Source organism: Amaranthus tricolor, chromosome 14, assembly GCF_026212465.1.
Source record: "Amaranthus tricolor cultivar Red isolate AtriRed21 chromosome 14, ASM2621246v1, whole genome shotgun sequence".
In the NCBI taxonomy this organism is placed as follows: domain Eukaryota; kingdom Viridiplantae; phylum Streptophyta; class Magnoliopsida; order Caryophyllales; family Amaranthaceae; genus Amaranthus; species Amaranthus tricolor.
Window position 1 is genome coordinate 2,009,746 of NC_080060.1, and position 24,282 is coordinate 2,034,027.

Below are 24,282 nucleotides of genomic sequence, written 5' to 3' on the forward strand. Positions count from 1 at the left end.
CAAATTAGGCTACAACCCATGAGACTTGGAAGAGTCATAGATTCAAGACCATATTAGGCCCGCCTAATTTTAGAGTCTTGAGATTCATACCTGCTCTAGACCCGATCTATACTTAACCCATTACCCAGCTCATCTGCAAAACGCTACACAGGAGCAAATAGAAGGGTCAAATAAGTGTAAAATCTGGACCATTTGTCTCACACCTTGGGCAATCTTATGAAAAACTTCAGTCCAGTGCTTGGTATTAATACTCAACAATGTCAGCACATTTGCTGCGTTCGTTTTTATCCCAACTGTTACACCGTACAAGACTATCTCGAAAGAGGATTGACGATCCAAACATTAAGAAAAATTACTTTTTCATTAAACACTAGTACATTTGTACAAGAAGCTTTGCAGCTTGGAAGTACGAAGGATGATGCAAAAAGAATGAGGCATCAGCCATCAATAAATAGGATTCACTTTACAAGTTTTGTGTGGTAAAGGGAAGATTTTTACAGCAATGGATATCAAAGGACCCAAGTCAAAAATTAGCTTGAGAAAACGCTATCCTTATTCTACTCCTTTGAGTGTATTCCCAAATGTTGCAAATTGCAATGCAACAAGGATTACTGTCATAAACTGACCTGATGTTATAAGAACTTATCCTACTTGTTGGCCACCTGATGCTTCCGAGAGTATCTAGGAAGAGTTTATCAATAGACTATCGGTTTGATTCTGAGAAACTTCTGATTGGGGAGGCAAGAGATTCAAGAAACTCCCTTGAACAGATTGATCACTACTAGTTGTAGCTTCTGATGAATCTGATGACTCGTTCTCTGCAACATCCATTTCAAGACTTATCAACTAAGACCCTACAAGCTTTATGATGCAAAATGCAGATGGGTATAACGAAACTAGAACTTGAGACAAGAATCTTAGAGGTACAGACTTACCAAAGAGCGATTTGATCGTTGGCCTTTTAGGCTTGTCTTTCTTCTTCAGTTCAGCTGCAAGTAATCACCAAAATATAAAGTAAGCCATAGAAGAAGTCAAGACGACATTGAACGACAAAGCCTAGTTAAAGGGTTGTTCAATGTCTCGAATTTTAGAATCGCCAAAACCCAGAACAGCACCCACCATGATAGGCATTTCCATAAGGCTGTTAAAACAAGAAAAACTACACCTTGCCATGTTCTAGAACTTGATCAAGAGACAATGTCTAGTTTATCCCACTTATACTACCACTTTACAGCTTGATAATCCAAACTGGAAACGTTAAAGGTAAAAAATAATACTCTTGTGTCAAATATAATGTTCAAGATGGGGTTGTGATCGAGGAAAATCTGACCTCAACATCATTGGTTGCAACAAACCCTTCAAGCCAAAAAAATGACAGGGTGTCTAATATGATTTCTTGCTGGTTTCTTCCCAAAAATGTCCAACTTTCTTTCAAGACTAGAAATATACAACGCATTATTAGTTAAAGACTAAAGTTTAATGTTCAGCAAACTAGTTCGTCACACCTCTTAATATGTATGAAAAATCCATTAGGCCAGTCAGGGTGGACCATGGATGTTCTTTCTGTGATACAGAAAGATAGAAAATTCATTTCCTTGGACATTTGCTTGAAAAAAGACTAAGATTGCGCAATCAATTGCTCGCACAAAAAATGCAAAAACACAAACAAAAGCTGTAAAACATGCAAAGGAGAATACGAGCGAGAGCATAATTACCAATGCCTGGAACTTGATAATCATTCACAATTTTGAAGTTCTTGTAAGTGTATCCCACAAAATTCAAGTCCTTGGATGAAAGCATCTGTAGAAGGCCATATCAAAAATGGAGATAAATTAGATAGACACAGAAATAAGACACAAACAAAACAAACACCACAACATACATAGTAAATTAAAAAAAACAGTTTCATCAAAGAAAGATAACAATGAAAGCAAAGAAGATAACAATATGTAAGAGAAACAAGTCGTCTTATTTATTATTTCAAAACTTTATCTGTTTAGGTAACTGAGCCAACCCAAAGTAGTCTAGCAAACTAGAATATATATGTTGCTTAAAGAAATAATTATAAACATAAGATGCAAAACCTGAGATCAAAAACATCAAAATAAAAAATGAAAACTAAGAGTAAAAGCACAGAAAATCATTTACCTTCCTCCATGGACCTGATTTCGATGATGTTTGAGATTGATGATCAGCCTGCATAATCAATGTGTCAAGTCAAATTCTTGATACAAAAAAGATGTAGAGTTTCAGTTTCACAACACAGAAGTGAAAGTACCTCATCAAACTTCTCAAAATTCTGAGTGTCCAACTCATTGTTGACCTCAGGGATAAAAGCAGCTTCCATTTGATATATCCTCTCCCAATCAATGCCGTTAAACCAAGGATGAACCTAAATGTGACAAATTTATATATCTTAGTAATATTTTACATCTCTTATATAACTAAGATATGGACATATCATACGACACCTTTATTTCATCAGCACCATTTAATCCAAGTCTCTGATTAACATTGCACAACAGTTTACTGATAAGATCTGTTGCTTCTGGAGATATCCTTGCTTCCTCAGGGAACTTCAAATGAGTCCTCCAGTTCACTATCTGCACAATGCAGAAGAAACCTTTGAGAAGCGAACCAATTCTAGAATGTATGGTTCTACTAAGAATGCTAAAGATAGACAGATAAAACTACATTCATCAGCTAGCCTATGGATGAAACAAAAGGTCAATGCCAAATTCTACGCATACGGACAATAGTAGAAAACATATCAATGAAGCCACTGAGGTTTCAAAAATATGAGGGTATAAACCAATGAAGTAAATGAGCGGATTTCAGCATTTACCTTCCTACATGTTGTCATGGGGTCATCTGAGTAAAAAGGTGGATATCCTACAAGCATTTCAAACATTATTGCCCCAAGTGACCACCTGTGGAACAGTTGCATAGGGGATAAAACAAAAGCTAGAGTACGTACTGAACATCAAAAGTAATTGTTTTAGCTTAGAAAAATTGGTATAATAAACCCACCCTGTTGGGGTCTGCTTAAATGAAACTCACCTATTAATTAACTCAGAATAAACCTAAGTAGTATATATTTTTCAATTAAACTAGGGTGAGCTTCAATCTTTAAAACCGATTAAATTTTACCCTCTTTTAGAAAACTTCATATATTTTCCTCTTTTTCAATCCTCTATCCCCGTTCATCATAACACCACCATCATTGACATCAGAAATCAGAATCAGGCACTGACAAACATGAAATTCAGCAATTCATAACTCTTCTTAAGCTTCAACAATTCACAATTCCTCAATGGAAAATACAGCATGAAAACTGGTTCCAAGGTCACAAGCAGCATTATGAAGGAAAAAGGGTGGAAATGTGTCACAGATGCCTAGGGGAGGCTGTGCAAACATCATATTGATTGAGATGGTGGTTGAAGATCCATAACTTCTGAGTTTCTCTTGGTTGTGGGGAGTGAGTGGCGGTATTTGGGAAGGTCTATGTCTTAAGGTGTGGTGTTCGGACAATCTCTGAATCTTGAATTTTTGCGTTACAATTGATTGTGATCATTGCATTAGTGGAGTATAAATAGTGTTGTCAATAGCTGATAATACTGCACATAAAGTTTCATTAGCCCAAAGGTGAAGCAAGGATGGATGCAAGAGAGAGTGATAGAGATTAGAGAGAAAGAGAAAGAGCTGATTATCATGATCAGGGAAATCAACAGCAAAGCAGGCAAAATTGATCAGTTCTGCGCAAGCAATTAAATCCGGCCAAGTTATGATTTTCTTTGGCAAAAACATTTTCAGAGTTAACTCACAAGATAAGAACAGTAACAACTGCCTAAGGAATAAAAAGAGTGTATTAATAATTCAAAAAAAAAGTTGCAAAAGCACCCCAAAAGAACCTGACAACTCCTGTAAACTCGCAAAATACCCCAAAGCAACCCGAAAACCTCATAAGCTCACAAAAATACACCCAAGCATAGATATATTTTTCAACTGCAATGTGTTCAGCACCAGCACAGTTATCATGATGCTGGATAGAAGTCTAGACTTCAATTAAGTATCCACAATTAACTTGACAGCAGTAGAGCTACTTAAATTACTCACCAATCACATTCCATTCCATAACCCTTCTTCAAAAGAACTTCGGGTGCAATATAATCAGGTGTACCAACAGTAGAATAAGCCTACATGTCACCGGAAAACCAAAATCATAAGATAAAATCCAATAAAACCTTGAAATAATATTTTGCACATTATTCAGCAGAAGAACAAACTAATAGTTCATTAATCTGGGAAAATGAAAGATAAAGCATTAGGTTGCAAACTTAATATTTTCAAGCTGCATCTGCATATTGCAAAAAATTAATGCCATACAAGCCTTCGTCGATTCTTCTGCCAGTGTTGCAGTTGCTCTTGCTGAGTGCGTCTCAGTTTTGTAGAGCCATCATCAGTTGGAGAACCTCCACTTCCACTCTGAACTTCAAAATCCTTTTCTTCAAGAGTACTACAGTCTAATGGTTTACAAAGTCCAAAGTCCGACAATCTCAAGTGCCCAAATTTATCAAGCAGCAAGTTATCAGGTTTAATGTCTCTGCAAAATATACATGATGGTTAGTCGGTTGTGAACCATTCAGGTCACTATGCCGATCACTATCTCAATATTACACATGCCAGTCATTAACCTATGGATGTAGTTGTGCTTGTGGATTGATTCAACAGCCAAAACTGTTTCTGCAACATAAAATCTTGCCTCATCATCTGTTAATGTATCCTTTCTAATGAGTAAAGTCATCATATCCCCACCAGGAAGATACTCCATAATGAGATACAAGTATTCCTCATCTTGGAATGAACAGTAAAGCTTTACAATGCAATTGCTGTCAACTTCTGCAAGAAGATTCCTTTCAGCTTTTACATGTTCGACCTACAAGTAAAAAGGATGTTGTCAGTGAAAATAGAAAATAGTTGTGAAGTTGCTAATAGTCTACATGCAAACACACAAAGATGCAAGATTGAGTCTACATGCAAGCACACTTCAAAACATCAGACAGAAGCCTAACAAGGATAGGCATACCTGTCCACGTCGAAGCATCTCCGACTTTTTGAGCTTTTTCATAGCATATACACTTCCTGTTGTTTTTTCCCTGCAAACTTTGACCTGTCCCAAAAACTTACGATCAATAGACGATTACACAAGTCTTTAGCAACAAAGAGTTCATCCAAGAGTGGAGAAACGCAAAGGTATACATTAACAAGATTTCTTCAAAAACAGATAATTTTTTGTATCTAATTAGTTGCAACAGTCCCCATTATAAGAAATGTCATATAGTTTGCAAGTTGAAAAATATTTGCACTGCACAGCACGGCAATTTGATGGTCTTAACCTTCCACTCTGGACATAAAGCAAGAAGCAAATTTTGCACTGCACTGTTGCAAATGAGGCTTCTATTTTCTTTGAACAAGAGCATGCCTCCATTCTATTATGCATTAGTTTTATTTGTTTGCAAATATCTGCAGACACAATATGAATGTCCATGCCAAGAGGCTGAGATGCTACAAAAACATGAGCTTGTATGGCAAATATGTGTGTGTACAAAACATGCTGAACAGGTCATCAAGCAGAACTGAAAGAAAAAACATGTTTGAGAACGTTGAACAGGTTGAGAACTGTTCACCTCACCAAATGCACCCTTCCCAATCATTGTCAACAGCTCAAAATCATCAGCACCCATTTTATGCCTTTTAAGGCGCATATACTCAGTTTCTTTCTTCTCCAAAAACTTTAATAGATTGTTCTGATCTTCCTCAGACACATCAGCATCAGCCAACTTCCTCTCTAATACACTCCGACTGTTCAAAAAATTGCAGGTAGCATAAGTTAAGTTATTCAACAGACTTTTGCCATACCGTATTTAAATTAAAATACCAATAAACTTGGTAGAAGAATCATACATCTCACATAATGACACAATATAAACTGAAGCAAAATATATTGGTTTATTTCATAAACCAAATACGTTACTAACAAAAGGAAAAAAAAAATCAGTGAGCATGCAGATACTTGACTAACATAGAATTTTAAAAGACATTTGTTTTCTGAGTGTAATGCCTGGAGCAGACCGCAGATTCACATATTAGCTTAAGCAATTGATTAAATTGTACAAAATTTAAATAAATTATAGCTCACAAGTCACAAGAAGTTGATATTCTCCTAAATGCAAACACTCTAAGTCTCAAATTCTAAATAGGCAAAAAGATTCATTAAAGTCCAGAGCATACCGTTCTCTCCTCTCTTGCAGATTCCTCGTTTGCTCCTTGTAATGTTTCTCAATATATTGCTTTGCCGCTGCAACCCTTTGCTGTGTGATATTTGATGGTGTATCTTCGTCAACAATTGGAGTCCAGTCTTCCTTGCCCCCCATCCCAGAATCCTTCTTTTTGGACGCGGACCTCAATTTATCACGGGGCTGAAGCTTATTGAACCAACTCTTAGCCGAATCCATATCACTGAGTCTATCAAGTAATTACAAAACTTGAGTGGTCTCCTGAACTTTTCAGGGATAGAAATATCATGGAAACAAGGATTTCTGATAACCCACCAACCTCCTCATCTTTAACTAGTGAAGTAAGTCAATCCAAATGCCAACCGCATTGCACAAAATGCTATATGTAAATTTCAAGTTCCCTGCAACAACATTTATAAGATATATATAATATAAATTGCAATTGCATATGATCTTTACAGGTGAAAGTAATATAAAAAAATCCCCTTTAAATGGAAGATTTAAACATCAATTAAGAAGTCACACAAGATTTGATTTCCTCACACTAATATTTGCTGCCACAGACAACTTGCAAGTGTATCAAATCTTGGACAAGGCAATGGCCTTCACAAACACCATTTAGAGCAAAGCTACGTCTGACACTGAATACACACCCGCATCAAGTAACATAGTATCAAACCAAAATAGATTTACACAGAATAAAAGTAATACTTCTATAGAACATCAAATATGTAACTGAATGTGCAAAACAAACTCAATACCAATGTATAATGTTATGCCAAGTAACAATCACCAAATGTAGATGGTGATTTTGATCATGTCATTGCTCACACAATTGCATGCACATTAGAAGTAAGTAATGCTGTTATGGATTTACATTGCGGTGTGAATACTTGAGGTTTGGATCTCTAAATGATGCAAGGAAAGAGAGTGAAGGTTAAATACCACGCCCATGGAACAGCAGCAGCAAGCTGCAGTAGAGCGGCCAAAAAGCTGCTTGTTCGAGCACATGCCTGGCCTATTCGAGTAGACTTCTATTGAGTTTCTTTGATTGCTATGTCCTATATGGATTTTGGACATGTGTTGTCCTTGCACTAAGGTTCTTTTACTATTTGATGGTTTATATATAAGACCAAAACATGTATTAGAATTGCGTGGACGCTAATACAATAGAAAGGAGTAGGGTTTGAGAGCTCTAGAACAGTGTGTCTTCTTGTATTAACATGAGTGATTTCCATTGAAGGAAGGTGTGTGTTCAAACTTTTTGAGAGTTATTTCATTATTGTATTGATGAGACATTAGTGAAATACATCACTATTTGACGGGAGGTACCCAAGGTACCATTAAAACACTTGTGCTTTATTTGTGTGTCTACTCCATTATTGTGTTGAGTTTTTCTCTTGCATTTTCTTCCTTCTTTCACCTTGGTGAGGTCCTAAACAATATCATTTTATGTACTAATCTACTCCTGCGCAAACAAATTGTTTCTAGACCTTTGATTCAATTTTTTTGTTTTTGTTTCCCTTCAAATAAAAAAATCAAACATTAAAAATAAATTAAATAATTTAGTTGACAATTACAGTATCTTAATTAATTAATATTGCAGTCACTTTAATACAAAAATATTGGGGCAGAAAAATAAAATTACCTAAATAAATGGAAAATAATGCAGCCAGTATACAAAATCTGACCATATCGAAATGATCATCATATCGGGAGAGAAAAAAAAGAAAGTGCATTGGCAATCAAAACCCTAGAAAAAGGGGAAATTTCGGAAATAAAAATGATGAAAAATGAAAATCAAAAGAGAATCAAAATGAAATATGTGGAGATTACCGTATTGAATTACGCAGACCGTAAGTTAATGCAGCGATCGTCGGCCCACGAAAACCTGAAATCGGAGAAGAAAAAATGGTGAAGATAGAGAAAAAAAAGAAGGGATTTCAGAAAAACGAAGAAATCGGAGAAAGCGACCACGAAAGATTCAGTGTTCCTCTTTGCCCGCATGATCTCTATTCTTCCTCTTGATTTCAAAGTTGATATTTTTTACACTTTTTTCGGCGGGAAAACTTAACAACTCTAACCGAATTTGCCTCAAAGATCTTTGGCAAGAAAACAAAAAAAAAAAAAAAAAAAAAAAAAAAAAAAAAAACTTTGGCCTTAAGGTTAGTTAGGGAAAGTAATGTTCAAATAAAACCAAAATATAGGTTAAATGCGTTGATCACAATTATTAATTAATAATGTAAGTTATAACCAAAAAAATAAATGGTGCGAATTTCAAGAGTAGTTTTTAAGTTTTTAACCACCTATACCATTTAATATAGACAATGAAATCGATTAATAATAGTGTGTTAAGTTTTTTTTATTAATGTTGTACTTAAAGTTACAGTAATATAAATGGGCTAAAAATATTTAATTTTATTATTAAGTTGTGAATATCTTATTTGTTAATATTTGCTACTACTAGCGTATCATAAAAGTATGTTGCTACAATAGTATCATATAGGATATTCCTAAAATATTTCAATACTTAACGGTCAACTAAATGTTTCTAACCCATTAATGTTACTGTAGCTTTAAATATAACATTACAATGCTAATATGTGGATATTTTTTTTTATTTATACTACCACTAACACATTATATAAGTATGTTGTTATCATATAGAATATTCCAAAAAAATTCAAAACCAGATCATAAAATAAAGGGAATTATTACATTTGTTTTAATATATTTACAACTTATAGTAGCATTTTCTGTGAGAAATAACACTATTAGTTTCACGTATGATCGAACACGAGAAGTATATTCAATTTCTATTTAAATTCTCTCATTTGTTTTGTGCAACTTCTTTTTTCTCTTTTGTCATTATAGTTTCTATTTCATTTTTTCTAGTATCGTATAGTTTAGAGACTAGAGTACTAGACATACCAAGTCATCCTCTTTATCTCGTTAATGTATTTATTATATCTATTCCTTTATCATACTCGTTTTTAATAATTTTGAGTTATGATGTAAAAAACTTTTTCACAAAAAAAAGTAAAATAAATGAAATAAAAGAGTATTTATTTTTTATACATATTCTCTAACTATACAATATTGAGTCACTAATACAGTGATACCCATTAAATTGTCACACTAAGAGAGAGGTATATTTATTTCTAATTTAATATATATAAAAAAATTGAAATATTTATTTTAATGGTCTAAATAAGTTAAAAAAATAAGTTTAAATCTAAAATTCACAAATAATTCTTTTTAATTAAAGCTTAATCAAGAATAAATTATTATTATTATTATTATCATAATTAAGCAAGTACTTGCTCATGTACTTAAGATTTTGTGTTTAATAAAATTAATAGTGCTTCATTTCTTCTCTATAATAAAAACAAAAAAAAAAACAAAAAAACAAAAAAGACTTGCAGTTTACGAAAATCAACTTTGAAGTAACCTCACGTCTTCTCGACACTCATAAGTCACCCACCTCCATTTTTTTCCTCTCTCTTCCACACCTCCACCATTTTTAATCACCTGCACAAACCACCACTCTCTCACTCATCAATGGCTTCCTCTCCATCTTCTTCCTCCTCAACATCCTCCTCCTTCGATGAATTCGACGACGAATCTTTCGAGCACACTCTGCTCGTAGTTCGCGAAGTCGCCGTCTTCAAGATTCCTCCTCGATCGACCTCTGGTGGTTATAAATGTGGTGAATGGCTTCAATCCGATAAGATCTGGTCTGGTCGTCTTCGTGTTGTTTCCTGCAAATCTCGAGCTGAAATTCGCCTTGAAGATCCGATTTCTGGCGATCTTTTTGCTGCTTGTTATGTTTATCCTGGTCTTCGTGATCAATCTGTTGAACCTGCGCTTGATTCTAGTCGTTATTTTGTGCTTAAGATTGAAGATGGGAGAGGTAAGCACGCGTTCATTGGATTAGGGTTTTCTGAGAGAAATGAAGCGTTTGATTTCAATGTGGCATTGTCTGATCATGAGAAACATGTGAAAAGAGAGAGTGAGAAGGATGTTGCTGGTGCAAGTGAAGGGGATGATAATTCTATCGATATTCATCCTGCTGTTAATCATAGATTAAAGGTATATCATATATTCGTATAGCATCTTTTATTATGCAATTTTTTGGAGCACTTTGTTTAATTATTTATCATGTGATTGGTGGGTAGGTATGATCACATGTATATGTCTATAAAATCTGGCAAATTTTCTAAGCATTTTGTTTTATTGCTTAATTATGTAGCTGGTCGGTAGATATGATGTTATTTTAATTTAGTGTAACATAATTCGCTAGCCGGTTTGATTTTTTTTTATTTGCTCAAATTGAAACTGACCATAAATACCTTTTTCCGATTTGCCATTAGCAGGAAGATTATCACTTGATGTGACATTGTTTTGATCTATTATTGACATTTTTGAAGTTAGATCCCCTGTAATTCTATGAAATTTGGCAAAATCTTCTGAGTGCATTTTGTATCATTTAGCAAAATTTTGATGAACTTGATCAAGTATTGGCTGTTTGAGCTGTTACTTAGATTAGAAGTCTTTGGTCACCTGTAAGCAGTTGAAGTAGAAAAGGATAAACCTGAGGTGATTGTATTCGAATTGTCTTAGATCTGATATCTGATCTGTTCTTTGATCGATTAGATTTTAGATTGGGTTACTACTTAAGGATGAAAAATGTATGATCTTTGATGTATTGATAGGAACAGGGGACTCTAGAAATTGGAGGGATATGATCTATTGTTTATGTGGACTTGTGAATGGAGATGACTGAAGAAGATATCGTTGTCTGCATTTTGGTCTATTTGAGGGGTTTGATCTAGTATTTGGTCACCGAAGTAAAAAAAGGAGAAACATGTGGTTAAGATCGTTGAAGATCTGATCTAGAAAATGGTCTTCTAGGTTATTGATTTGTACGCGATGAAAAAAATGTACGATCAATGACGTATCAATAAAAACAGGGGAGTCTGGAAATTTGAGGAATTAAGAGGAATGATCTAGTGTTTTGTGGACTAGTGGATGGAGATGACCGGAGAAGGTCTAATTGTCTTGCTTGGTAATGTTCTTGGCTTTTCAAACAGGGATGCAACAGAGGGCTTGTGAGTCTTTGACATTCAATTTGTAGTAGAAGTATTAGCTATATTGGTGGTTTGGTGCTCAGTGAAGAAAACAAAATTTTTTAACCTTACTGTAGCTCCCACCTAAACATCCACCTAGGCAAAGCTTCATTGAATGTATGCAACTTTGCCTTATAAAACCAAAGAGATTGCTTCTAACTGACACTTCATCTGCAATTTCACATTCTTTAGAAGTGCATTACATATCATTTAACGATGCATTTAATTATAGTCATTATAAAGATTGCCTCATGCCTCACCACTTCCCTTTCCTGTAATGCTGTTGTGACTTGTGACAATGATAGTAGATTTGGGCTGATTTGGATATTTTACTAAGTTGGATCTCATATGGTTGTGCTCTTTAGATAGTTTATAGATAAATAGGGTGAAGTTTTGAATATACGCTGATAAAGGGATTCTTTAGATTATCTATGACTGCTGTCAATTGGATTTGGTAAAAGAGGGGTGTTAGATTACCAATGTTTGGCATGTTTGAGTATATTGGTGGTTATTTAATACTACTCCGTCTCTTTGAGTTTGTCCTTTTCACCATTTTTTGTGAGAGCTTTTATGATCAAATGAGGCAAACTCTAAGGACTAGAGGGAGAATTTCATAAATACTGTTAGTGAATCAGGCATTTAGTTTGTAGGTGACTTTTTAAGTTCTTAATTTCAAAGAAATGATATGGAGTCTCTGACACATATATGCAGTTTACCCCTTTCATGAGGAACCTGGTGCTGCGCTTGAAGTTAATGTTTAAAATTTGTGGTTCATGATGTCAAGAAGCTTTTCTGTGTAACAGAAAACTAACCAGCAATTTGTTGGTTTTTTTATGCGACATAGCTTAGTATTCTTCTCATATTTAGTTTACATGAATGCAGGAAGGTGAAACCATTCGAATAAATGTGAAGCACAAACCAGCGAGTGGGACTGGTATGCTTTCTTCTGGGAAGACTGTGGGGCTTTCAAGCACCAACAACCCAAAACCTTTGGGTCTTGCACCGCCTCCAAGTGGGTCTGTGAAGCTTCGATCACCACTCCCGCCACCACCTAATGACCCTGTTGTTACTAGGATAACTTCTAATTTAAAAGGCTCAAAGGAAAGTGCAAGACACGCCGTCGATCCTTTGTCTGACTTTTCACAACTTGAGGTAAGTTTATCAATGCATTATTTAAGTTGACTTCAACTCTCAAATACTGTCCAAAACACATATTATGCTCCATTGTGTTCGACTTAAATGTTACAACTAGCTGTGTTACACTCTTACCCTACCTCTATTTAATCCTAGGTGTTATTTCTGCTGATATGATGTGCCTTTGAACCTATTGATTCCTAGTTTTTTCGTAATTCCTTACAGGTACCGTAACTTGAGAATTAGTTGATTTAGGTATCACCAACTTTATATAGTTAATCGTGTGCTCTTTGTATGTTGATCGTGCCAAGTGAAAGAATTTCTAAATTCATGGTATCTTCTTAGAAGCATATAGAACATATGGTACTATTTGAATTTTAGGTTTCGTACATGGAAACAGGACAATGATCTCATTTTTATTTTCGTTTCTTTAAACTTGTATGGGTTACTTCGTCAATGCAACTAGTTGGTGTCAAGATTTCCAATTGTAAATCATAATACCAATTCTTAGTAGTGTAGTGACATCATCACAGCGACCATTGGCAATTTGGCATTGTCTTATGTGCATGTGCTTCTTTATTGGATGGTTAAACATTCTTTTCAAAATCTGGTTGTTTTAATGCGCTTATTCTACGTCTGTACTTGATGCAATTTGCAGAGAAATCTTCCGTCTAAAGCTGGATCTGGGTCAACAAATAGCAGTGCTGCTGGATGGGCAGCGTTTTGAATGTACTCTATCAGTGCCCTACTTCTACTCATGTACTATTAGTTTGTTGTTTACGATATGAGAGAGCAGCGCACCCATGCATGTTTGAGTGCGCGAGAGAGGGAGAGATTTTTTTTGATTTCGAGGAAACGATAATCCCTAGAGGCCAGGGGAATTGATATTCCTGGGCGGTGAGAATCAACCATGAGCTTGTTATTGAGTAATTGAATACTTGTCAATTTCTTCTCAATAATGCATTAATATATGTGTTTATAAACTTTAGAGATCATTGTAATTTCTTACAACTATTTGGCTATGGATCTTTGTGTCATTGTTTTAGGTGATTTTATAATGATACTTTTAACATTTATTATTGGTAAAGGCTAAAGCAATCTAAGCCATTGATGTACAACGATTAATTTGATTCATTCTTTTGGTTTAACTGCATTTTATATAATTTTAAATTTAAATACTTATTTTTATCCAACACGTGGTTCATAGTGTTGTAAAACTTTCAACGTTGGTTCTATTTGTTTTACCTTTAAAAATAATTAATTAACAAAAATTTACTGTAATTATTTAAAATCAGTTTTAATAAAAAAAAAATCAGTAACAATTAGTTATAATCAGTAAAAGAAAATTTTAATCGATGGAACTCAATTATAATTTATATTTATAAATCAGTTATAATTAATAAAAAACAAAAGTAGTATTAAATTTATATAAAAATAATTCATAAGAAATTTATATATAGAAATAATCTAATTAAATAACTGAAGAAAAAAATTCATTAAAAAAAGGAAATTAAAGGGAAAAAGATGATAAGAAAAAGTGTTAATTATGATTTTCCCTACAGTTTTGCGTATAATTTAGGAAAGTTATTTTATAAAATCTTTTTAACCCAAAAAATGTATATTTTATAATTTAAAAAAACAAAAATCATACTTACGTATTTCCTTATCTAGAAAAAATGATCTCCGAAGTTTATAAACACATATGAATGCATTATTTGCTTATGTGATTTAAAATTGTAGAAGACTTTAAAACAATAAGTCTATATTGTGTCAATCTAATACTCCCTCCGATCTTATGAATTAGTCCCATTTGCTTGGGCACGGATATTAAGGATTGTGTGGGGTCCATTAAAAAGGGTAAATAGTAAAGGGTAAGTAGTGAAGGATAAATAGTGAAGGGTAGTTGGGTAAGTAAGGTATATGGGGGTATATTCGTAATTACTTGTGTGAACTAAGGGTATTTAAGTAAAAAAGGATTGCCAAAAATAGAAATGGGACTAATTCAAAGGTTTTGCCAAATAAGGAAATGGGACTAATTCATAAGATCGGAGGGAGTATGAATGATCTCACTGTAATACTGTGTTTTTTGAACTTTATGATTTATTTTTATCAACATGGCTATCTTTTTTATTTTTTGTTAAAGATAGTTTATTATCCTATGTTAGAGCAACACGTGTATTGCAAACTGGTATTAGATTTATATAGCAGCGTCTTTCTTGAGAGACTGTTTTATAAGAGACGGCTCTACAGGCTCAGACCCAACAAATTAAAAAAAAAAAAAGAGAAAAGTCTAAAAATCGACGTGCGCGTTTGATTCTATTTGGAGTTGGTATTATAACTTGTTGAAGTTGATGTTATAACCTATTGAAGTTGGTATTATAACTTATTAAAATTGGTGTTTGGAGTTGGTGTTACAACCTATTAAAGTTGGTTTTATAACCTATTTGGAAATACCAACTTTAATAAGTTATAATACCAACTCTAATAGGTTATAATACCAACTTCAATAAGTTATAACACCAACTTCAAATAGGATTACACAGCGCATATTTTTCTGGTAGTTAATTTTTTTATTAATAATAGACAGGCCCATTTGAGACGCGTCTTTTATAAAGACAGTCTCAAGTAAGAATTTATGATATAGAAATAATTTAATTTAATAACGCAATAAAAAAATCTATTAAAAAAAAGGAAATTAAAGGAAAAAAATTAGGGAGGAAAAGAATTAATTTATATTATCCCTAGTCTTTTGCCAATAATATGGAAAGTTATTTTATAAAATCTTTAACCCCACAAATTTATTTTATTTTATTTAAAAAAAAAACAAAAATCAAACGTAACGTCAGTTTCTAATTCTCTAAATCTCCTAGTTTTTAGCCAATGATTCAGGAAAGTTATTTTAGGAAATCTTGTTAACGAAAAACATTATTTTATTTTTTAAAAAAACAAAAATCAAACGTAATGTCAGTTTCTGATTTTCTAAATTTAGGAAAGTTTTTAAATAAAATCTTTTTAACCCAAAAAATTTTTTTTTTTTAAAAAAAAGTCACACGTTTTCTAGTATATGTCGGTTTCTAATTCTCTATATATATTATATACCTTACCTACTTCTTCATCACTTCATCTCAGTTTTCCATCTATATTTCTAAGTTCCAACAACTTAATCCCTCCTTTCAGTTTGTTTTTTTTCTTCTTTTTCTCGTGAACACACATCAAACTCAAGCATGAGAAACAAAGGTGTGTATATTGAATGTAGTTCAACAATTTCATATCCAGATTTAAGCCCAGATTTGATCACAATTAGAATCAACTACAAAGATATTCGAGAAGGTTTTAACGTAGAGAAGAAAATGATATTTAGTGATCAAATTCATGAGTTTTTTCCTTCAATGGGCCCAAACTTCAAGCTAGAGTTTAATAATTTTTGGTATAAGATTACGGGATGGTTACAACACATGGGACTTGATCATGTTTCTCATGGGGATATTATCGATGAAATATTCAAATCTCGTTTTTCGTCACAAAATTTAAAATCACTTTTTGTCGATGTTTTTTTCTTTATGAAGGATGTATACTCGTTTGATCCCAAGTCGTCTCTTCTACATCCAAGGTCGTCATTTCAAAATGAAGATGGTGGTTGTCTTAAAAGGATTTGCAGGCGGTAACTTTGTATCTCGTATATGTAATGTGTGAAAGAAGCATTTTTTTTTTAATTGAATAGGAAGATGTTAGGATTATGGATTATTAGCTTATATTAAAATAATTGTTTTTTGATTTTGTTCAGATTGGAGAATGAATATATAACTCATTCATATTTGCTTATATTTAATGTTTTTTTAAAGGTAGGATCGATTTAATATTACAATAAAAAATTAAAAAAAATAGAAAAATAGGAAAATTAAAGAGAAAGATAAATTATGATAGGTACTAGCTAGGTATGTCGTATCCTATTCCTATGAGTTTTGTAAGAAAAAGTGGTTTATCATTTTAATCAAAATTTGTTTTGCCGAAAATTAAAACAAGTTAAATATTTAACATGTAGAATAAAATAGAGGAGAAAGTACGATAAAATTTCTTTATAGCCTGATACGTAGGTCATTAGTAGTACTTTTAGCTCTTCGTGGATTTATTTCTAAAATCCTAATCGAATATAATTAACAATTTCTTACCTACGTCCAAGCCCAAATAAGATTACAATTAGAATTAACTATGAGATCTATGCGCCTTTTCCAACTGTCCGAGCAATTTTCAAGTCGAGGTTCGATCATTTTTAGTTTAAGATTACGGGATAGTAGGATCATATCTAGGGGAGGATAGGAGGTGCGTGCGCTCTAAGTCCCAACATAAAATTTATAAATTTATAAATTTCTTTTCTTAATGAAAACAGTATGTCTCAATAGAAATACATAAGTTATTAAAATGATTTTTGCATTTAAAAGTACTTGTAAAGATTGTTTTGTGTGAAGATTAAGAAATTTAATTATATTTATAAAACTAATCAATGAAGTTCAAATTATGTCCATCCTTAAACTTGTAAATATGTTAAAGGTTTTAATTGTTCAATATATTTGTATTTGTTATCAAAGACCCGTGTTAAACCTCGATATTAAATTTGCTTTAGGCAATCAAAATCTCAGAAATGTGTTTGCGCCATGATGTTGATGATGTTTGTCATGCATACAATATTATGAAATATTTAATTTTTGGTTTCAAAATCCTTAATTTTTTTTTTATATAAATAACTCGTTATCAAGGATGACTACTAGTACATTTCTAAGAAGTCTCTTCTACATCCAAGAATGTTTGAAGAAGGAGATTATATTGGTCATCACTAAAAAATTTAGGATAATAAGAAAGTTTTAAATTGTTAGGAAATATAAGGAAAATGGATTATTATTAGTAACATTCATTGTGTATGACTAGTCATATGTTAATTATGAAATAAACAAATTTGTTTATTTAGCATAAAATAAAAATTTAATCACTTTATCGCGATTTTTTAATTTTCTAAATTTGTGGTCCACATAATATAAAAATTTTAATCGGAGAAACAAAATAGATAAAATTCTTCATCAAATAAGAACAATTGATAATGTTGACCGATTGTTTTGCATTAAAAAAATTAAAATTTTCCCTAAACAGGTAAAACTATTGATATTTGTTTGCTTAGTTTTCACAAATTTTTAAATGAGACGGATTTATACTGACCCATTTTTGTTGAGCTAATACACGTATATTTAGTGTGTTAGAATGATCAATGATGACCAACTATTTTAAAGTGATTAATTTAAAAAATAAACTAAATATATATGTTTATTTTACAATAAAACTGACTCATAGAAGACAAGTTGACTAATTTTTAAAAAACTTAAAGTTAAATAAAAGTGAAAAAATAAAAGTCAAGATAATTTATTGTAGTCGGTTGATGATAGGTTTTTATTAAAGAGTGAGAAAACAAAAGTACATCCAGTTGCCCACCGTGGCTCCAACCTTTCCAATAGTCCCGCGCTCGGCGAGCAACTGTAATTAGGGCTTTCTTCGCTGATAAATTTATCGATATTTTACCTAGCTGATTTCCAATTATTTGGTTTGTCATTCGAAATCTGCATTTGATTGATGATTACGATTATCATGGAAGAAGAAGAAGACGCGATTTTGCTCAATAGTTTGGGCGTTACCTCTGCAAATCCGGAAGACATTGAAAGAAACATTTTAGAGAAGGTAACGATTATTATACTTAAGTAACGAATCATTTTTATTTTTTTGAATTTATTTATTATAGTGATTATTCACTTTTTCTGCATCATGTTTTGATGGTGCAATGTAGGGTTTTAGTGAATGCTTAATTGAAAGTATGAATATTGTGATGGTACAATTGTTTGTGTTATTCTTTGATTATTATGAAGCTTGAAATCGTCTAATAGAGTAGTCATCATCACAATTTTGCTTTTGATTGACCAAATATTGATATGTTTTTATTCGAAATAGTTTTTGTTGTCTAATTGCTAATTTTGAAATTGATTACGAATTTTTCCATGGAAGATTGAAATTATGATTGATGAAAGAATGGGAATGAAGAAGAATGTTATGCTTTTAAAATAGCTCGTATTTGGGGAAAGTCTATACCTTTATATTTTTTGTTTAGGCTACAAATGTTGCTGGAAGCAGTTCTTATGCTGGAAGCAGAACAGAAGAAGTTTGCTCTGATTGCGTGGAAACTCATCCAGCATCTTCCAGCCAAGTGGAACTGTTGAATAAGTTGAGGGCTATAGAGTATGAAATAGATGCTGTGGCTTCTGCTGTTGAGCAAACAAAAAGCAGGGGAAAGGATGAAGAGCATGACACTGAGAAACATGGTGGGAAGGATGAGGATGACAAGGTAATTGAGAGGGGGATGCCTAATGACTCCACTCTTCAACATGCTTTGGCTGCTGATCGTTTAAGAAGCCTGAAAAAGACAAGGGCGGATCTCTGTAAAGAGCTTTCAAATATATGTCAAGATGGCAAGGATGAAAGGGTTGAGGAGAAGCTGTTGAAATATTTGGTCAGGGAAAAGGCTAAATCGAAACGAAAGTTGAAAGAGGTACAGGACGTGAGCAAAGGGCCCAAAAAGAAAAAGAAGGTAGTCTCGTACCGTGAGGATGATGATTTTGATGCTGTGCTAAATTCTGCTTCTGCAGGATTTGTTGAAACGGTAAGTTGATAGAAACATAAATGATTTCTCTCTTTGCAAGAGGGGCGGGGGTGGATTGCATATGTTGATATTCATATATACGATGTTACACATTTCCTTTCTTTTGGTTTTTACTGACCCACCTTTAAAATTTTGCAAAGCTATGATTGACTGGTTGTTTAATTCTTTTATAAACTAGGAAAGGGATGAGCAAGTGCGGAAAGGTCTATTGACACCTTTTCACAGGCTGAAGGGGTTTGAACGCCGTATACAGCAACCAGGGCCATCAAGGATACAGGAGAATTTGAATGATGCAGCTAATCGTGCTGCTGAAAGTGTTGCCAAAATGGCACGGTCTCTAACAGAGGCTGCACAAGCTCGTCCAACAATTAAGTTGCTGGAGCCTAAAGACTTGCCGAGACTCGATGCACCAACACATGCTTTTAATAGATTAACAACACCTTTTAAGATACCTAAACATTTAGACAGTGATGGAGAGAAGAGTACTGATGCTAAAGGGAAAAAGAGGAGACCTTTGCCTGGTAAGAGATGGCGAAAACGCATTGCTAAAGAGGAGATCGCTACAGAGGAATCTGGTATGTAAGTGTAAAGTCGTGTTGCAAGGCTTAATTCAAAGGGGTAGTAATATTCATAACTTTATTTTGTAATGCCAGAGCTATGTTCTTGTTCTAGTTATACTTTGTGAAACTAGTTAAGTGGTTTATTTCATCCTAGAATTTGAACATAATTTTAGTTTGTTATTACTAAGATATTTCAGTTAAGACATAAGGAAGTCTGGTTTTGAGTTTGAGAGTGGGTGGCGTCGGACATTTCCCCTCATATTTATTGTGATTACACTTATTTGGAATTTCATCCTTCCAAGGAAGATGGGTGATTTTGATGTAAAATTGCCAATACTATCATTTCATGTTATGGTTACTTTATGCTCCTCGATCTTTGCAATTGAGTTACTTTGGTACTCAAACACTAGTCTATTTGTTTTCCCTTATCTAGGCATGGCTTCTAGGACATTTTTAGATCTTTTGGAAACTGATATTTTCTTACCACAAAATGCAGAATCACAGGATGATTCATTGACAGAAACTCTGGATGCGGAGGCTGGAGATGGTGAAGAGCTGCCTTCTGTTACTCTTGAAGGTGGATTAAAAATCCCTGAAAGCATATTTAACAACCTGTTTGATTATCAAAAAGTTGGGGTCCAATGGCTGTGGGAGCTGCATTGCCAGAGAGCCGGAGGAATTATTGGGGACGAGATGGGTCTTGGAAAGACTATTCAGGTTCTTGCATTTCTTGGATCATTGCATTTTAGTAACATGTACAAACCGAGCATAGTTGTTTGCCCTGTCACGCTATTGAGGCAGTGGAAAAGGGAAGCTCGAAAATGGTATCCTAGCTTTCGTGTTGAAATCCTTCATGATTCTGCAGTTGTTGGTGTGCGAAAAAAGAAGCAATCAGAATCTGATGAAAGTGATTTTGAAAGTGAAGGGTCTTTTGAAAGTGAGCATGAAAGAGTTCTTCCTTCAAGAAGTGCAAAGAAGTGGGATGCACTAATAAAACGAGTTTCAACATCAGACTCTGGATTGCTTATCACAACGTATGAGCAACTTCGTATACTTGGGGAAAAATTACTGGATTTTGAATGGGGTTATGCAGTACTTGATGAAGGTCACCGTATCAGGAACCCAAATGCGGAAGTTACTATAGTGTGCAAGCAGCTGCAGACAGTTCATCGTATCATAATGACGGGTGCACCAATTCAGAATAAGTTATCTGAATTGTGGTCTTTGTTTGATTTTGTATTCCCTGGAAAATTAGGTGTCCTGCCAGTATTTGAGGCAGAGTTTGCTGTGCCTATACAGGTTGGCGGTTATGCCAATGCTTCTCCATTACAAGTCTCGACAGCTTATAGGTAGGGTGTGTTGGCTGTATAATAACAATACTCTTGAAATTGAAGAATCTCAATGCATATTTTTCTTGTCAACTTTATTTATATGGAGCACTTATTAGTTATCGTTATGTCTCACTTTTTATTCATCCATTACATTGGATGTTGACTATGGTATCAGCTAATCGTCAATTATGTTATGATCTGTCAAACACATTATAGATGGGTTTAAAGTTAATGGTTTGGAGTTGCTGAACTACGTTTCATTATAGTGAAAAAATCTTTCGGTATATAAATTTCTTTTTTGTTTATGAATCAGGTGCGCTGTTGTCTTGCGAGATTTAATCATGCCTTACTTATTGCGTCGTATGAAGGCTGATGTGAATGCTCAACTTCCAAAGAAGACTGAACATGTCCTATTTTGCAGTCTAACTCCTGAGCAGCGATCTGTTTATAGAGCTTTTCTTGCCAGCTCTGAAGTGGAACAAATTTTTGATGGGAATAGGAATTCTCTATATGGTATTGATGTTATGCGTAAGATATGTAACCATCCTGATCTACTTGAGAGAGAGCACTCTTTACATGATCCAGATTATGGGAATCCCGAACGAAGTGGGAAAATGAAAGTAATTATTCAAGTACTTAAGATGTGGAAGGAGCAGGGTCATCGTGTTCTCCTTTTCACACAAACACAACAGATGCTCGATATTCTCGAAAGCTTTCTGATTGCTAATGAGTATAGCTACAGGAGAATGGATGGTCATACAGCAGTAAAACAAAGAATGGCTTTGATAGATGAATTTAACAATTCTGATGATGTATTTATCTTCATACTAACTACCAAGGTTGGTGGTTTAGGGACTAATTTGACGGGGGCAAACAGGGTAATCATATTTGACCCGGATTGGAACCCATCCACAGATATGCAGGTCAGTATAGTTTTTTTTTTTGAGTAGTACCAGAGGGCCCGGATATCTTCCATTAGGATGTTGAATTGTTGCGTTTTCCATTGATATTCTCTTGCTTATGCTTGTTCTATAAATTTGCTAAGAACCTTCATTCCCCTTTTATGATCTTAACAGGCCAGAGAACGTGCTTGGCGTATTGGTCAGAAACGGGATGTGACTGTTTTCAGATTAATAACTCGTGGGACTATAGAAGAGAAAGTGTACCATAGGCAGATTTACAAACACTTTTTGACTAATAAGATATTGAAAAACCCACAGCAGCGAAGGTTCTTTAAATCCAGAGATTTGAAGGATCTTTTTACTTTAACTGATGAAGAACATGCTGGATCAACTGAGACTTCAAATATTTTTGGTCAATTGTCAGAGCAAGTGAATGTTATTGGCACTGAAACAGATGAACAGAGGTCTAGAGCAGCTTCTGGAAGTGCGAACAATGGGGTTTTGAATGGAGAAAATGGTTTGCAGCAGGATTTTTCTGGTAATGAAGGGAACGAAGTTGAAAATGGTGGAAAAGCTGACGAGGAAGCAAATTTTTTAAAGTCTCTTTTCAACGCACAAGGGATACATGTAAGATTTCACAACCTGTTACTGTGTGTTTCTTCTGTGCTTCATGATCAATGTGTTTGGTACTAAAAGTTAGAGGGGTTAAATAGCAAAACTTGTCAATTCCATGGTGCACATGTTTGAGCTTTTGGTTGCGGATTGTATTGGTCGGCTGATATCTAGTACTTGATAATTGACTGGTACTTGAAAAACTATATATCTTGTAAAGTTTTTTCATATGCTTATTTATGTGTTGATACAATCTGACAATTACTTCTGAACAGATGGAGTAATACATCTATAAAAACTGTCTGTTGCTATGATGCGGCATTATTGCTCGGTCTCAATTCTGTTTTGCTTCTTCCATTCTCTATTGCAGAGTGCTGTAAACCATGATGCGATCATGGATGCCCATGATGAGGACAAAATAAGGCTTGAGGAAGAGGCTTCTCGAGTCGCACAGAGAGCAGCAGAAGCACTCCGTCAGTCAAGAGTGTTGAGAAGCAGAGAGAGCATTTCCGTTCCAACATGGACAGGAAAATCTGGAGCAGCTGGTGCACCTTCTTCTGTGTCCCGAAAATTTGGCTCAACAGTGAGTTCTCAGTTGGTAAGCAGCTCCAGGTCAGAACACGAGGTACCAAGAAATGGTATAAATGGCTTTGCAGCAGGAGCTGCTTCTGGTAAAGCATTGTCATCAGCCGAGTTATTGGCCAAAATTCGAGGGAACCAGGCAACTGCAGTTGGTGATGGTCTTGAACACCAGTTTGGTTTGTCTTCCAGCTCTTCCCACAGGGCAAGTTCCAGGGATGCCGGGCCTTCCCGAATATCTCAGAATCTCAATGGAGTGCAGCCTGAAGTACTAATCCGGAATATCTGCACGTTCATCCAAAATCGAGGTGGGAGAACCAGTTCAGCAATTATTGTAGAGCATTTCAAAGATAGAATACCTTCAAAAGACTTGCCCTTGTTCAAAAACCTTTTGAAAGAAATTGCTACGTTAGAGAAGCATCTGAATGGCTCAATGTGGGTTCTAAAGCCGGAATATTTGAGTTCTCGTTCTTGAGGCGCAGTTTTTCATCTTTATCAAGATATACACAAGTTTTGAGCTTGGAAATTATTTTGTCTAAACAAATTTCGGAGAACTAACATTAGTTTTGGCTATGAGATGAAGAGGCAGTGCTCTTTGAGCTATAAATTTTTTGATTGTAAATAATATTTGTAAATAGTAAGTATTATCAAATAGAATCAAACAAATATTTTAGAATTGTGAATCATGCATGGGACTAGACGTGTGCAATGGGTCAGATCGGAGGTTGCAAAGCCAACATAAAGACTTTCCTCGATAACTGTTAAGATATGAGTGATGAACATAGTGTTGAACTAAATGTCTATTTTATAAGTTATTTTATTGACTTTTGACTTTTTAAATGAATAAATTATCCAAAATATATATTTGATAAATGACATTTAAATTAAATAAAAAGTTGACTTTTAAGTCAAACGAAAAAAAAATCATTTGTTGCCTGATCCATTATCTATTAACCATTATTTTCACTAATAAACAGTTAACAACCAACAACTCCATTAACCACATATTAATGTAGAAGATTTAAACACTAATAAAAAAAAGCCA

General features: G+C 34.1%; 3 protein-coding genes across 6 annotated transcripts; 2 read left to right on the forward strand and 1 right to left on the reverse strand.

Moving 5' to 3' along the window:
• Positions 1–331: 331 nt before the first annotated feature.
• LOC130799803 (uncharacterized) lies at positions 332–8,431 on the reverse strand. 4 transcript variants are annotated; one of them, XM_057663041.1, is made up of 16 exons: positions 8,271–8,431; positions 8,133–8,187; positions 6,616–6,697; positions 6,292–6,525; positions 5,688–5,862; positions 5,087–5,170; positions 4,695–4,936; positions 4,387–4,603; positions 4,117–4,196; positions 2,846–2,930; positions 2,472–2,603; positions 2,279–2,392; positions 2,149–2,196; positions 1,716–1,800; positions 936–989; positions 333–818 (listed from the first exon to the last, which is right to left on the reverse strand). In XM_057663041.1, exons 3-16 carry the CDS (start codon positions 6,621–6,623, stop codon positions 682–684), a joined length of 1,695 nt encoding a protein of 564 aa, XP_057519024.1. In that variant the 5' UTR covers positions 6,624–6,697; positions 8,133–8,187; positions 8,271–8,431; the 3' UTR covers positions 333–681. The 4 variants fall into 4 exon arrangements, with proteins under 4 accessions (XP_057519027.1, XP_057519024.1, XP_057519025.1 ...); XM_057663042.1 differs by having other exon boundaries at positions 8,274–8,403; XM_057663044.1 differs by having other exon boundaries at positions 332–818; positions 6,612–6,697; positions 8,133–8,397.
• Positions 8,432–9,698: 1,267 nt separating this feature from the next.
• Positions 9,699–13,674, forward strand: LOC130799804 (uncharacterized protein At1g03900). The gene is made up of 3 exons (XM_057663045.1): positions 9,699–10,388; positions 12,308–12,577; positions 13,218–13,674. The coding sequence occupies exons 1-3, from the start codon at positions 9,858–9,860 to the stop codon at positions 13,284–13,286; spliced, it is 870 nt and encodes a 289-aa protein (XP_057519028.1). The 5' UTR covers positions 9,699–9,857; the 3' UTR covers positions 13,287–13,674.
• A 4,325-nt stretch (positions 13,675–17,999) lies between these two features.
• Positions 18,000–23,920, forward strand: LOC130800115 (protein CHROMATIN REMODELING 8). The gene is made up of 7 exons (XM_057663467.1): positions 18,000–18,280; positions 18,705–19,253; positions 19,432–19,828; positions 20,310–21,162; positions 21,458–22,067; positions 22,221–22,673; positions 23,029–23,920. The coding sequence occupies exons 1-7, from the start codon at positions 18,176–18,178 to the stop codon at positions 23,710–23,712; spliced, it is 3,651 nt and encodes a 1,216-aa protein (XP_057519450.1). The 5' UTR covers positions 18,000–18,175; the 3' UTR covers positions 23,713–23,920.
• Positions 23,921–24,282: the final 362 nt, after the last annotated feature.

Bases quoted from the DNA above. Each gene is read 5' to 3' on its own strand.
- LOC130800115 (XM_057663467.1), top strand. From the start codon at position 18,176: ATGATTACGATTATCATGGAAGAAGAAGAAGACGCGATTTTGCTCAAT. The intron at 21,163-21,457 runs GTAGGGTGTGTT...TTTATGAATCAG, and splicing joins CAAGTCTCGACAGCTTATAG to GTGCGCTGTTGTCTTGCGAG. The intron at 22,068-22,220 runs GTCAGTATAGTT...TGATCTTAACAG, and splicing joins ACCCATCCACAGATATGCAG to GCCAGAGAACGTGCTTGGCG.
- LOC130799804 (XM_057663045.1), top strand. From the start codon at position 9,858: ATGGCTTCCTCTCCATCTTCTTCCTCCTCAACATCCTCCTCCTTCGAT. The intron at 10,389-12,307 runs GTATATCATATA...ACATGAATGCAG, and splicing joins CTGTTAATCATAGATTAAAG to GAAGGTGAAACCATTCGAAT. The intron at 12,578-13,217 runs GTAAGTTTATCA...TGCAATTTGCAG, and splicing joins CTGACTTTTCACAACTTGAG to AGAAATCTTCCGTCTAAAGC.
- LOC130799803 (XM_057663041.1), bottom strand. The intron at 4,937-5,086 runs GTATGCCTATCC...TTTTACTTGTAG, and splicing joins AGATGCTTCGACGTGGACAG to GTCGAACATGTAAAAGCTGA. The intron at 2,393-2,471 runs GTGTCGTATGAT...TGTCACATTTAG, and splicing joins ATGGTGCTGATGAAATAAAG to GTTCATCCTTGGTTTAACGG.